Source organism: Phragmites australis, chromosome 3 (assembly GCF_958298935.1).
Source record: "Phragmites australis chromosome 3, lpPhrAust1.1, whole genome shotgun sequence".
Taxonomy (NCBI): Eukaryota; Viridiplantae; Streptophyta; class Magnoliopsida; order Poales; family Poaceae; genus Phragmites; species Phragmites australis.
The window spans coordinates 15,859,651-15,874,495 of record NC_084923.1 but is presented as its reverse complement, the minus strand read 5'-3'; the positions used below and the strand labels follow the sequence as shown (position 1 = coordinate 15,874,495).

Sequence of the window (14,845 nt, the reverse complement as noted above, 5' to 3'; positions counted from 1 at the left end):
TTTAATTTTTTCTTACAGGAATATTCGTTCATAATCCTGCCGAAAAAACATACACTACAATAAAGGCCTGAAGTTTTTCGATGAGGAAATTCAATCAGGTCCTTGTGTTCACACACATTATGGAGTTACAAGTTACAACCACTAGTGGTTTTATTTGGGGCTGCTAAATGCTAATGCTTCACGATTCAAAATATAAAAATGACGATGAAATTTATTGCTTTATTACCTTGAACCGGCAAGTTTGAAAGGTACATGAACTAATTCATGATAAGTACAAGGAATCATGGATAAGGCCTCAAATACTCCTCTCGATCTACAACAATACAACATACGCACCAAAATAGCCAGACAAAGAGGGCTACCGAAGCATTTAGGATCAAGACATCAGCAGATCAATGTATAAGTATAACCGTGACCCATCACACCAGCATAGTCAGTTCCCCGGCAGCCAAATGCTGCTCAGTTTTAACTTACTGATCTAGCATAGTGTACGACGGCAGGTCCTTCACCGCCAGTACATCTTCTAAAACTAGTTCGCGCTCCAACTGAGTTCTTGTAGATTTCAAGACCTCCTGTTACAACAAAAGCAAACATGTAAGAATGCGACTGTCTAAAAAATTCTAGAAAATAATCGATCTACTGAAAATGGCAAAAGGCTTACATTGAATTCCATATACGAGGCACGTTTCACAAGCCACTGCGCATCAAGCAGCCGAAAGGCCACACAGTACAGGTGATCAAACGCATTCTCATCTCGTCCAAGCAGTTCAAGGAAACAAATTCCAGATTTTGAAGATGGAACAGCTGCATGAATAGGACATCATAAAAATCAGGAAATACGAACTATACCATTTTATTGTAAAGTGGACTCCGGGACAGGATGTTACTTGACTGTAGATCCAACATCTGGACCAGCATGAAGGAAATGTTGATACCAGCAACTGCAAAAGGGTACTCCCAATCTGCTCTCTGCCCTTGCTCTTTGTTCAGAAGCATCTGAAAGGAATTCTGCACCAGAATACACGTAATGATGAATGGTTGAACATCAGGCAAATCAGAATGATAGCAGCAAGTCTTATTAGATATAAGATCTTTACAGGGTAGTTCCTAGCGAAAAAGATAAGGTTCTGCAACGATATGAATCCACCGCCCCTACATGGACATGGTCAGTATTAGATTGCTTTATCAACTGAGTTCAATTTGATCAGGAAGGATCACACTTAGGTAGTTACATGCTCAAGATAGTAATAAATACCTGAAATCAGTAGCTGGATCAGTACCTTGCCAACCCATCTCCTTCCACAATTCTGATTTCAGGGGAGGAATCTCGCGAGTGGGGTAAGCCAAACGCCAGAGTTGTCTCAAGGCATCCTAACAACAATAACACAGATCAGTTACTTTGCTTGTATGAGGATGCCAACGTGGAAAACCGGTTCACATAGGTTATACATACTTGATGTTCAATACGGGAGCCATCAAAAGGGATTTGCAATCTGCGTCTTAATGTATTCAACCTTTCTTCCTGGATTTTTTTTTAAAAAAAGGTTTGAGTACTAAACCAATTACTTAAACTCCATTATAAACCTTTCCTCTATACATTACCTGCAAAGGGCTAAGATATACTGGATTGTTTTGGTTATCTGATGAGAAGGGGAATAATCTACCAAAAATTGATCCTGAGCTTGCAATAATATTTGCTGCAAAGAAAACAGCAAAAAAGAATATGAGTATTGTAAAAAGATTTAATGCATCAATGGTTACAGACTTACAGTTCATGAAAGAGTAGTAACATAGTATAGCAATAGCAACTAAGAACGTGAGAAGAATGCTAATGCTACAAATTCTTATACCCACTCAACGTTGACAGATATGGACTTCCAAATTATGGAGAGAAAAAAAATCTTACATATTCTTCTGCTTAGTCAACTTTGTAACTTTGATAGAACGCTTTGCAATAGGTTTTTAAGAAAAGAAATAAGAAATAATGTTTTGCAATACTTCAGAAATGGCAATAGCGATCAATTAGAGGAATACTATAGCACTATAAGAGCAGCTGCATCCATCAAGTTTTGATTTTGTCTCTATAGCAGGAACCAAACTAAGTTCTATTGCAAGCACAAAAGCAGAATCAAACATGTGCACATTCATTCAGTCTGTGTACTTCAACAACCAGCAGGGATCTTGTGACAGGATGCATAACACAAAAAAAAAATTCTTGCAAGGCAGGGAGGCATAAATTTTTGGTTTGTATATCAGGCCAAAGAATTGGTATTGATAATTTGATCTCAATAAAGGTTGAGGATCCAACTGAACCGCAATGATTCCATGCAAGCCCGGTCGTCACAGACAATAGTTAATCCATACCCAGGGAGACTACAAAAGAGTGTCAGCTTGCTTGATTCGGAACTTAGAATGAGATATGCAGTAGGCGTATTGGCCTTCGATGGTTTGTAAATCCTATCAAAAGCTCTATAAGACAGAAAGACTAATCATATGTATATAATGCCCGAGAATTAGTACTGATAATTTGATTTCAGAAAAAGGTTGGGAATCTATCTGAACCCCAATGACTACATGCAAGCCCGTCTGTCACTGCCAGTAAGTTGCTAAATATTTACATAGTGAATATGTGAACATAGACATATTGGCCTAGAATGCCAGGTTTAAGAGTTGGTATGGTGTGTAGGTTGCTAAATATTTAACAAACTACTCACTGAACCTATATTCAATAAGGAGTTAAGCACTAAGGACAGAAGGACTAATCTGTAGGTCCCATCACAAGCTCTATGAGACAAGGAAACTGAAAAGCCGGATAAAAGCCCACTGTGCTGATGAAATTTATGGGTAATAACGGAATAAATAAATCCGGTGGCTAGAATGAGAGCATTACCCAACCATTGTGCCCATTGCGCAATCAAATTTGAGAAAAGAAATGACCAGTGTAGTTGCTCCTTCTTTCTATCGTCATCCCACAAGTCCTGCCTTCCAGGAACATAAATCTATAGCAGGCCAAAAAAATTATCAATACATTAGAAATAATATAGAATGCTGCATTCAGGGAAGAAATTGCCAGAAATTTTTAACAAAATTATGAATAGAAAGAACTAACCTCTGATCCACCATTGTCATAGCTGGAGCCAAGTAGAGGTTCGTCGAGGGAATCTACACTGGATATGTCAACATGCTCATTTTTCCTTCCATCGACGTCTCCATGGTGGAGCCGCCTCCTCAGATTGCTTGTTGACATGGTGCAGTTCCTGAAAAAAATACAGAATAAAATCAGCCTTTATCAAATGCAGTGGAGCAATAGTAGCGATGTCTCGCATAGATTGGATTCTGTGAAACTATAATGTTCTTACATTGCAGGACTAATATAAGGAGCTGTATATACGAAGAATACATGGCATCAAAATTCGAACCACCACTATATGTCATACGTTCTCTGAGCTATTTTTTTTTCACAGAATCTGAATAGTAAGGTTCGAGCTTGAGCAGACCTCGTGAATCCCCGAAGGGCAACAGAACCCTACCAATCACGCCACCAAATTTACCCCGCAGAATGCAGCAGCCCTATCAAGCTGCTCCCCTAACTTCGAATCTCTAGCCCCCTAAGTACCTGATTAACCTACCGACGCGTGCAATCCTCGAACCTACAGCTCGACCGTATCAACTACGCGTGAAATAAAAAAAAAAAACTTAGCAAGGCGGGGTGGTGGGGGGAGGGAAGCACCGAAACGAACTCACCGAGGGGTCCCGATTCCAAAAAACTCGGGGATGGAGGCGCGGTGGAGGAGGAGGAGGACGAGGAGAAGCGGTCCTGTGCTAGGGGAGTTCGGTGCGTGCGGAGGGAGACGACTTTGGACAGAGTTTGGAGGGCGATTCGGGTTTCGAAGCTTTAAAAGCAAGGAGAAAGGGGAAAAAAGAGGCAGCCGGGGGAAAGGAAGCTACGGGAGAAGAACCTTCGATGGGAAGGTATCGTTGACTGATTTTTAATTTTTTAATTTTTTAATTCAAAATTTGTAAATATATGTGTCTGTCGGGAAACTTTGATATTCTGTACTTATCTGTTGAAAGGGCGATGTATAAATTTAAAATAGATATATTTGTAATTTTTAGATTTAAAAATTATAAAATAAAAATGTCATTCATTACTTACAGAACTTATCATATATGACGATTTATCACTGTCGGTACCTAATGGACCAACAGTGATAGGGTATCACTACCGGTTCAAAAGCTGTGCAGGAAGAATCAGCTAGTGTGGCTTATGAATCGGCAATGATGAAATATATCACTGCCGGGTGAAGACATCAACCGGCAGTGATATCTGAACTATCACTGCTAGTTCTAGCCATTAATTAGTAGTTATAGTCTATCAAGTATCACAACTAGTTTATGTCATGAACTATCAGTGATAAAGGGTATTATTACTGGTTCAGGTGAGGAGTTGATAATGATAATGGATGATAACATATCTTAAAAAATTCATAATTTTTTTATACAAATTTGGATGGAGAAAATTTTTGTAAAAATTATAGTTCTCGATAAGATCTACAACTTTGTAGTTATTTTTTTTAATTTAATATCATTTAAATGTTCAAATAATCTTAACAAAGTTTCAACCGTGGTAATCTTTAAAAAAATCATGACTTTTTTATACGAAGTAGGATGAAGCCAAACTTTATATAAAAATTATAGCTCTCGATGTGATCTATAACTTTTAGTTGATTATTTTTTATTTAAAATTATATAGATGCATAAATAAATATCTAAAACTAGTACAAAAGAAGCCATATACTTGACCATAAACTTTTAGCTTAGATCTAATATAAAACTAGTATGAATCATTAAAAAAGCCGCACACAGCCACAAAGTTTAAAACTACACATTCAAATATTTTTATCGCGAGTTTGGTAACTCGGATTGATAAAACGTCTATACAATACTAATTTTCATATGTAGCACTATGTCTCCAAAAATTATCAGATAAATTGGAGAAGATCAGTTTTCACCAAAAACTTTAGATGTCCTATCGATTGTCTTCTAAGCCTTTTTTAATAGTCAATAAAGGTACAACTCTAAAGACATGTTTTTTTTAATGTGACTCATCTTTAGCTTCGAAAGTAGAGGTCAAACGTCGAAATCGAATTCTGTATGCAAAAGTTATGACTGTTTTACTAAATATTATACGGATTTGATTAAAAAACTCTTACATATGGAGTTGGATGGAGATAAATTTTATATAGACATTGTAGAACTTGATGAGATGTACAACTTTGTAATTGATAACTTTTTCATTTAAGATCATTTAGATGTCCAAATAGTCGTTCAAATATTCGATGAGAAGATATCAAAAGAATTAATTTTGCTTCTATACTCTAAAACGAATGAGAGGTAAGATGGTTAGAGGGGTCACACCGATCCGCTAAGGTTGTGAGTTCGAGTCTTGATCCACACGTGTGTAAAAAATCTGTCGACTTATGGCTGGTCGGTTGAATGCTTCAGCCGGCAGTGATAACACCTTCACTACTGATCTTTGAGTCAACAATGACAGTCAGGAACTATCACTACCTGTTACTCACTGCTGACTCTAAAATCAGCAGTGAAGACTACTTTAGAGTTAGTAGTGAAGGTATTTTTGCAGTAGTGATTGTTGACTCGGCTGGCACTTCTGTGATCAAGAGTCCAAGGCTGAATCCATGGGCTTATACATGGGCCACGGTGAGTTATGTGGGCCGGTTTGGTTGGATTAAGGTTGGTGAGTGACAAATTCGCACTACTACAACATCGGTTATATATATCGGTTGATAACTGTCGGTATCTAATGGGCTGATAGTGATGACATATATTTTTGGTTCATAAGTTATGTGAGAAGAATCAACTAATGTGATTTATATATCGACAAGGATGAAGGACATCACTACCGGCTGCCCTGCTGTAGCTTCACTGTCAGGTGAGGGCACCGATCGGTAGTGATATCTAGACTATCATTACCGGTTCTAGCTATGAATTAACAATAATAGATGTCAAGTATCACTACTGGTGAAACTTGATTATCACTATCGGTCCTAGCTACAAACCAATAGTGATAGTATCACTGTCGGTTCGTAATGAATGATATTTTATCTTAAAAAATTCATAGATTTTTTATACAAAGTTGGATGAAGACAAATTTTATATAAAAATTATAGTCATCGACTAGATCTACAATTTTGTAGTTAATTTTTTTTTGTATTTGAGGTTATTTAGATGTTCAAATAATCGTTTAAAATTTCAGATAGAAGAGATTAAAAGCATTACATATGCTAATGTAATCATTAGTATTTCTGTAGTTGAATGGTAAGGACATATCGTGTGAGCTGAGAGATTTTATGTTTGCATCTCACAAACCACATGCATGTGAAAAACCGTGTGACTTTGATTTCAAACTATTTTTTCGTGAAAAATTAGGGTTCTTTGGTGCAAAAAATTCATTTTTTGATAAAAAAAATATCGATTCAGAAACGAACTATCACTGTGAGCTCAACCGACTATAATAATAAGGACGATTACTGCTTATTATCCACGAAACCAACCATAAAGATAATTTTAGAGCCATTGAAGTCCATTCCTGTAATAGTGCCGGAAGCTGCTATTTATTTTGAGCCCTACGCGCTGGCGCGCAGTGCGCGGCTTCCCCTGTCGATTTCTTTTTTCTCTTCTCCTCAGTTCCGTCCCCGACTCCGACTTGACAGACGCCGTGCACGGACAGTTTGCTGAACGGAATAGAGGGGCGAGAAGGCCTCCAGGGGGTTCTCGCTCTCCGTTTCTCGATCGGACTGAGCGGCAATTCTTAAGAGAAACGGAAATCGATTGAGAGAAGAGATAGCCCTTCCACTCCATCCGTGGAGTTGCACCACTCCGTCCAAGCAAGTGAGATGGCCACGCCATGGCGGCGCACGTTCGTGGTGTTCCCGCCGTTCGTATCGCCAGCCGCCTCCAGCTCGCCACTTTCTTCCCCTCCTCGCCGTCGAGCCGCCGCGGTGGCCGAGGCGGCTCTTCCGTGGACCACCCGCTGCGCTGATGGTGGAAGTCAGGGTCGTCATCAGGATGCACTTCCCCGTACGCGTCGGCCCAGGCGTAACACGTATCGTGGAGAAGGTCGCCGAGGACATCGCCCTCCGGTGGCGCCCGTCGCGGAAGCTGCGCGGGCCCGAGCGCGTGTGTCATGACCAAACCAGCTATGGACGGTCGGCGTCTATTCATACCGTTTTACTTTTAATCTTGTGGTTCTCATTACTTCTGGCTTAGCTCTAAGTATGTTTTGCTTAAGCAAATGACTTGTAATTAGTTGGACGGGAGGTTATAACCCGCCAGAGGCGTGGGGGAATGGTTATCCTATTCTGTTAGCTACTTGTATTCGCAACGAACGCTATGGAATACAGCTGCTTTCCCCTTCTCGCCATATCCATTCTTCCTCCATTTTCCTGAGATTTTCCACTGAAATCACGTTGATCCACTCGCGTTCATACTCCCTCGAACACGGGTGTGACAAAGGGTATCAGAGCTTCACGATTCTCGGCCAAAACTCAGCGACGAACTTGATGTCCGGCGAGGGTTGCTCGGCATTCGTTCGAGTGTAAAATTCCTGGAGCCGGCTTTGAGTTGGAGTTTGCGGTGGTGACGGTGGTGAGTTGGATTCAGGAGAAGGTTTCACGGTGAAAATCCGTGTGTAAAATCCCCGATCTGATCTCCAACTCAGGCGGCGGTAGATTCGGATACAGATCTTCTCGGGGAGGAATTTTTCTGAACCGATCTGTATCCGACGGATCATTCGACCATGACTCGCAACACCAAAGCAGCGGCAGCGGCAGCGGCTGCAGCAGCTTCTACAACAGGACTCACCAACCCGGATGATGTCGATGGCTCGAGTTTGGGTTTTGCAGAGAACATGCAGGATGAGTTCATCGAGATGAAGTCAAGACTGGGGGGTGTTGAGCTGAGAATGGATCACATGCAAGATCAATTGGATTCCATCCAAACTTCTATGTTGAGGCTGACCCACCGTTTGGGGATTTCTGATGTTCCAGACAAGTGTGATACAGCCAAAGGAGTTGTAGCTGGATCTGAGAAAGTGATGGATCAAGAAACCTAGGAGGAAAAGGAAGGTAGAATTCCTGTGTGTACTGTCACTGAAATGAATGAGCCTACTCTGCTTAAGAATCACACTTCCTTTGGATATGTATACACCGATGTGCACAACAAGACTGGGGTTGTAGATTCTGAAGTCACCATGGATAGGCCACCATTACTGCATTCTAACACTCCATCTAGATTTGCCCACCCACAAACTTATGTCCCACCCCATGCTAGACCACATGAATTTGCTAGGCAGAACACTTGGATACATCATTGCTCGAGATTTAGAAAAAGCCGTGCTGAGTAGAAAGTTTGCTACCTCCCCCTCAGTTCCAACTGCTAAAACGTCATCTCAATTGCCACTTCAACAGAAGCCTAACAGCATGGGCTTTAAGACAGAGCAGCCACTGAAGCAGGACAAGCTACCTCCTATTTTAACCAAACCCAAGGAGCCTGGTACATGCTGGAAATGCTCAGCACCTTGGACCCCAAAACACAAAACCAAATGCAAATATTATCAAGCCTCAGCTCATGCTTTGACTGCTGATCAGGAGGATCACACAATTGAAGCAGGTGTCCATGAGGATATTCAGCAGTCTGATCCTGACATCCATGGCCAAGAGCCGTACCTAATGCAAATTTCCAAACAAGCACTTCAAGGAACCAGGACTGCAGCAACCTTCTGCTTACCATTGATAATTGGTGGCAAAAGAGCCGTGGCTTTGCTGGATAGTGGGAGTACCCACAGCTTCATTGATGTTACTTTTGCTCACAAGTCAGGTTGTAAGATCCAGCAAACATCTCTGCAAACTGTTAAGGTGGCAGGGGGTGGTGAACTGCATTCTGGGGGATTTATTCCTCACTGCATATACTGGATTAAAAAGGAACAATTCCAAACACTCTTCCAGTTGCTTCAGCTCCACAACTATGATATAATCTTAGGGTGTGACTGGATATACCAGCACAGCCCCATCAACATTGATCTCAAGAAAAGAGAGCTCACTATTGTCAAGAATGGGAAATCCTCTTTAAAGTTTCAAGACTGTGTGCAACCACAACACGACTCTTATACTGATACAAAAAGGTTCTCCAAGATGTTGAGCAAAGGGGTAATGGGATATATTCTACAACTCAAGCTGCTCAGTGATGACCAACATCATAATGTCCAAATGGAACCTGAAATTGCTGCACTATTGGTGAGATATTCTGCTGTCTTTGATGCACCTACTGGTTTGCCACTCCCTAGAGGATGTGAACACTCTATTAACCTCAAACCCAACCACATCCCACCAAACATAAGACCTTATAGAATTCCTCATTACCAAAAAGATGAAGTAGAAAGACTGGTTAAGGAAATGTTGGATCAGGGAATTATTCAACCTAGTGAAAGCCCTTATTCTTCACCTTCAATCCTAGCTAGAAAGAAGGATGGTTCATGGCGCTTTTGTGTTGACTATAGACAGTTGAATGACCTCACTGTGAAAAATAAATTTCCAATACCTATGGTTGACGATTTATTTGATGAACTTCATGGTGCCAAGTACTTTTCCAAGCTAGACCTAAGATCTGGATTTCATCAGATCCCTATGAAGCATGCTGATATTCCTAAGACTGCTTTTCGAACACATTTTGGCCATTATGAATTCTTAGTGATGCCATTTGGGTTAACTAATGCACCTGCAACATTTCAAGCTATGATGAATCAAATATTTTCAGCGTATCTCAGGAAGTTTGTCTTAATATTTTTTGATGACATCCTAGTATATAGCACTTCTCTCAGTGAACACATTGAACATCTGTCTCTGGTCATGCAAGTACTGCTGGATTATCAGCTGAAGGCCAAAAGAAGCAAATGTATGTTCGTTGTAAAGCAAATTGAGTACCTCGGACACATCATTAATGAACATGGCCTATCCACTGATAAATCAAAGGTTGAGGTAGTGCAGAATTGGCCAATTCCAAAAACAATATCTGAGCTGAGGAGTTTTTTGGGCCTTGCCGGATATTATAGACGATTTGCCCAAAATTATGGCATTATCTGTAGGCCACTTCATGACATGCTGAAAAAGAACTCCTTCTCGTGGGGCAAGCCTCAAACTGATGCTTTTGAAGCGATAAAGTGCAAACTAAGCACTGCTCCTGTACTCATTTTACCCGACTTTTCACTACCATTTATTCTTGAGGCTGATGCTTGTGGTACTGGAATTGGAGCTGTCCTCATGCAACAAAACAGACCAATTGCTTATTTCAGCAAATCTCTAAGTGTTACAGCTAGAGCTCAGTCCACATATGACAAAGAAGCTTTAGCAATATTGGAAGCAGTCAAAAAGTGGAAACATTACCTTATGGGATCTAAGCTGATCATAAGGACTGACCAACAAAGCCTCCGATATATCACAGACCAGAAACTATCTGATGGCATTCAACACAAGTTAATGTTGAAGTTGCTGCAATTGGATTATTCTGTTGAATACAAAAAGGGAAGGGAAAATAGGGCTGCCGATGCCCTCTCTAGAAGAGACCATAATTGTCTTGCCATCACCATTGTGCAGCCCTTGTGGGTTACTGATATTTGTCACAGCTATTTGAATGATCCACACTCTCAGCAGTTGCTTGCTCAGTTGGCAGTCAACACAGATCCATCATCTCCTTACACACTTCACAATGGCATTCTCAGGTATAATGGTAGAATACATGTGGGATCTGACAAAAATGTTCAGCATAACATCTTGACATCCTTGCATTCTTCACCTATTGGAGGTCACTCAGGGATTGCAGCTACTTATCAGAGAATTAAAAAGCTCTTCCACTGGACAGGTCTGAAGAAGTCTATTACTGAATTTGTATCTTCTTGCCCTGTATGCCAGAGAGCTAAAGGTGAACACTGCCAATACCCTGGTCTCTTGGAACCTTTGCCTGTTCCAGACATGGCATGGGCTCACATCACAATGGATTTTGTGGAGGGATTGCCTAAATCTAATGGAAAGGATACCATTTTAGTTGTGGTGGATCGGTTTACCAAGTATTCACACTTTATACCTTTAAGCCATCCATTCACTGCTATCACTGTTGCACAAGCTTTCATGGATACTGTGTTCAAACTCCATGGTCTTCCCACATCCATAATTTCAGACCGCGATAGAATTTTCCTTAGTGATCTGTGGCAAGCTCTCTTCAAGTCCTTGAAGGTATCCCTTCGGTTCAGTACAGCCTACCACCCCCAAAGTGATGGACAATCTGAACGTGTGAACCAGTGTTTAGAATGTTACCTTAGGTGTATGGTTTTTGCCGAACCAAAGAAATGGTTTTCTTGGCTTGCATTAGCAGAATGGTGGTATAATACAAACTACCATACATCACTACAATGCACACCATTCCAAGCCCTATATGGATATCCTCCACCCTTGATCAGTGAAGTATCTGTACCCGGTCCTGAGTGTCCAGCTGCTGAATTTCTTGCACAGAAGCAACAAATGCTATCCAAGTTGAAGGAAAATTTAGCCCAAGCCCAATCTAGGATGAAGAAATTTGCAGACTTAAAACGATCTGAACGAAGCTTCAATGTTGGTGACATGGTGTATCTAAAGATGCAACCTTATAGATTTGCTGCCTTTGGTCTCAGGAACTCCATGAAATTGACCACTAAATACTATGGACCCTTTTTGATCTTAGAGAGGATTGGCAAGGTTGCTTACAGATTGCAGTTACCAGCCAGCTCCCTCATCCACCCAGTTTTTCATGTGAGTCAATTGAAGAAACATATTGGAACTCTTGCCATACCAAGCACAGATTTACCTATGGTTGATCCAGAAGGCAGAATCAAAACTGATCCTGTGGATGTGTTAGACACAAGAGCACTCCCAAGGAATGAGGATGTAGTAACTCAGTGGCTTGTGCAATGGGGCAGTAATTCTCCAGCTGACGCATCATGGGAAGACAAATCCTTTATTCAGTCGGCTTTTCCTTCATTCTACCACAGTATCATTGCTAAATGGTGGCCTCCAGACCAATCTTCAACCGGACGGTCTGCCGCCACCTGATGGAGCTGTTATCTCCTAGAAGACTTGAGGACAAGTCTGTTCTTAGGAGGGGGGATTTGTCATGACCAAACCAGCTATGGACGGTCGGCGTCTATTCATACCGTTTTACTTTTAATCTTGTGGTTCTCATTACTTCTGGCTTAGCTCTAAGTATGTTTTACTTAAGCAAATGACTTGTAATTAGTTGGACGGGAGGTTATAACCCGCCAGAGGCGTGGGGGAATGGTTATCCTATTCTGTTAGCTACTTGTATTCGCAACGAACGCTATAGAATACAGCTGCTTTCCCCTTCTCGTCATATCCATTCTTCCTCCATTTTCCTGAGATTTTCCACTGAAATCACGTTGATCCACTCGCGTTCATACTCCCTCGAACACGGGTGTGACAGCGTGGAGCGGGAGCTCGCCGAGGACGTGCTCCCGTTCGTGGACCACCAGTTCGACCGCGGCGCCGTGGTCGCCAGCAGCAAGGAGATTTGAGCGCACGTGTCCGCGTCCTGCGCCGACCCGCGCCTCGCAAGGGCGGCGCGCACGTCCTCGTCTTGTTGGACACCTTGGCGTGCCCGGTGGTGGTTCCAGCTCCGCCGCCTTGCAAGGTTGCGAATTATGCTGCTGCGCCCAAGAACGTGCTCGCGACGGCCGCCAACAAGTGCATGGACTTGGAGAGCAGGTTGCCCGCGAAGCAGCCGCGGCAGTCTGCGGGCGTCATCGGAGATGGCCGGCCCAAGCCGGTGGAGGAGAGGTTCGAGGGCTTGTTGCCGTGGTAGGAAGGATCGTGCATGAGCAGTCTTAGCGTTGCTACTGCTGGAACTCGTACTCGGAGATGCACAAGTCAAGCGTTTGCTGTTGCTATGTTTGTACCTGCTTGAAAGTTGAAACATGTATATGTAGGCTGTAGCCCTAAGTTTTTGTCAGCGATTCTTTCTCTGTGTGCACATTTTTAGGCTAAAAAACATATTGCTGATGTTAGCATTTCGGTGCTGGGTTTTTAGCAATGACAATAGCACATACACATAGGCTAAAAACGCTAAATGAAGTGTTTCTTTTAGAAATTGTTTATCTCATTATATAAAACGGATTTGCTAAATAACCATGTGAATGTAACACCTGTTGAACCAGTTGGGTAAACCTTTAATTTGATAAAAAAGAGCTTTTAACCTGTCTTGATAAATCTTCAACTTGATCCAACAACTTCAAACTCTATGTGAACACTTAAAGTTACAACAACTATGTCCATTTCTTTTCTTCCCCCTCTGCTCCGTCTCCGAGTCCGACTTGCCGGACGCTGGGGACTGAAGGAGGCCCCAAAGATTGGAAACAGCGTTGTGGGGGGTCGCTAGTGGTGTCGCGCTCCGTTTCCCGATCGGACTGAATGCAATTCGAAACAGAAATGGAAACCGATTCCGGAAAGGGGCAGCCCGTCCACTCCACTTCCTCCCGCTTTTCATACTAAGTCTCGCGTCGCTTGATCATCCATCCGTGGAGTCGCACCACGCCGCCCAAGCAAGTGAGACGGCTACGCCATGGCGGCGCACGTCCGTGGTGTTCCCGCCGTTCGTCTCGCCAGCCGCCTCCAGCTTGCCACTTCTTTCTTCCCGCCGCCGTCGAGCCGCGGTGGCCAATACCGACGCAGTTCCGCGGGACCGCCCCCGGCGATGATGGCGGACGTGAGGGTCATCATCAGGAGGCACTTCCCCGTCGGCCCGGGCGGCCAGGCCTTCGAGAAGGTTGCCCAGGACATCACACTCCGGAGGCGCCCGTCACGGAAGCTGGGCGGACCCGAGCGCGTGGAGCGGGTGCTCGCCGAGGACGTGCTCCCGCTCGTCGAGCACCCCTTCGACCACGGCGCCGTGGTCGCCGCCGGGAAGGAGATATGTGCGCACGTGTCCGCGGCCTGCGCCGACCCCCACCTCGCTGAGGGCGGCGTGCACGTTCTCGTCTTGGTAGACACCTTCGCGTGTCCGGTGGTGTTCCGCCCTCCGCCGCCACCACCTTGCAAGCTGATGCGGAGCGCCGGCGCGCCGAAGAGCTTCGTCGTGAGGACGGCCAACCCGTGCGTGGACTTGGAGAGCGGATTGGCTGCGAAGGAGAAGCGGTGGTCGACTGGCGTCATCGGAGATGGCCGCCCCAGGCCGGTGGAGGAGAGGCTGGAGGGCTGGTTGCCGTGGTAGTGATAGTGCAAGAGAGCTCTTAGCACTGCTATTGTCCGACTCGTACTCGGAGATGCACCAGCCGAACATTTGATGCTGTCATCTTCGTACGTGCTTGAACCATGTAAATCTTTTTTAGCGATTCTTTCATCAGGTGTACACTTTTTGAGGCCTGAAAAAACTATCGCTAGTTGCAAATTCTATGCATTAATAATGTTCCTTTGCATTTCCATGAAATAGAATCGGTTCTCAGTTATGAGAAATATATGACAATGGCGCGCAGATATATCCATGCTTTGCACAGCAGAAGTTCAACACGATCCCATGACCACATCAAATATATTTGATTTTTTTTTACCAGGAACCAATGAAGTCGTGAAAAGGGATGCCACAAACAATCCCCACACAAACAAAATCTTTAGTTTGAAGCTTTGGTTGGGTTGGTGTATTTCCAAGATCAGGTGCATCGCTCTGCCGCCACACGAGGGCCCTAGCTAGTACTCAAAGATTACTCCTGTATAAGCACATATAACTGTCT

The 14,845-nt window shown here is 43.2% G+C and overlaps 1 protein-coding gene across 1 annotated transcript; it reads right to left on the bottom strand.

The window, feature by feature from the left end:
* Nucleotides 1–191: 191 nt before the first annotated feature.
* LOC133912404 (uncharacterized) lies at nucleotides 192–3,950 on the bottom strand. The gene is made up of 10 exons (XM_062355107.1): nucleotides 3,745–3,950; nucleotides 3,110–3,257; nucleotides 2,891–2,999; nucleotides 1,603–1,697; nucleotides 1,454–1,522; nucleotides 1,256–1,371; nucleotides 1,098–1,152; nucleotides 888–1,008; nucleotides 662–804; nucleotides 192–572 (listed from the first exon to the last, which is right to left on the bottom strand). The coding sequence occupies exons 2-10, from the start codon at nucleotides 3,245–3,247 to the stop codon at nucleotides 471–473; spliced, it is 948 nt and encodes a 315-aa protein (XP_062211091.1). The 5' UTR covers nucleotides 3,248–3,257; nucleotides 3,745–3,950; the 3' UTR covers nucleotides 192–470.
* Nucleotides 3,951–14,845: the final 10,895 nt, after the last annotated feature.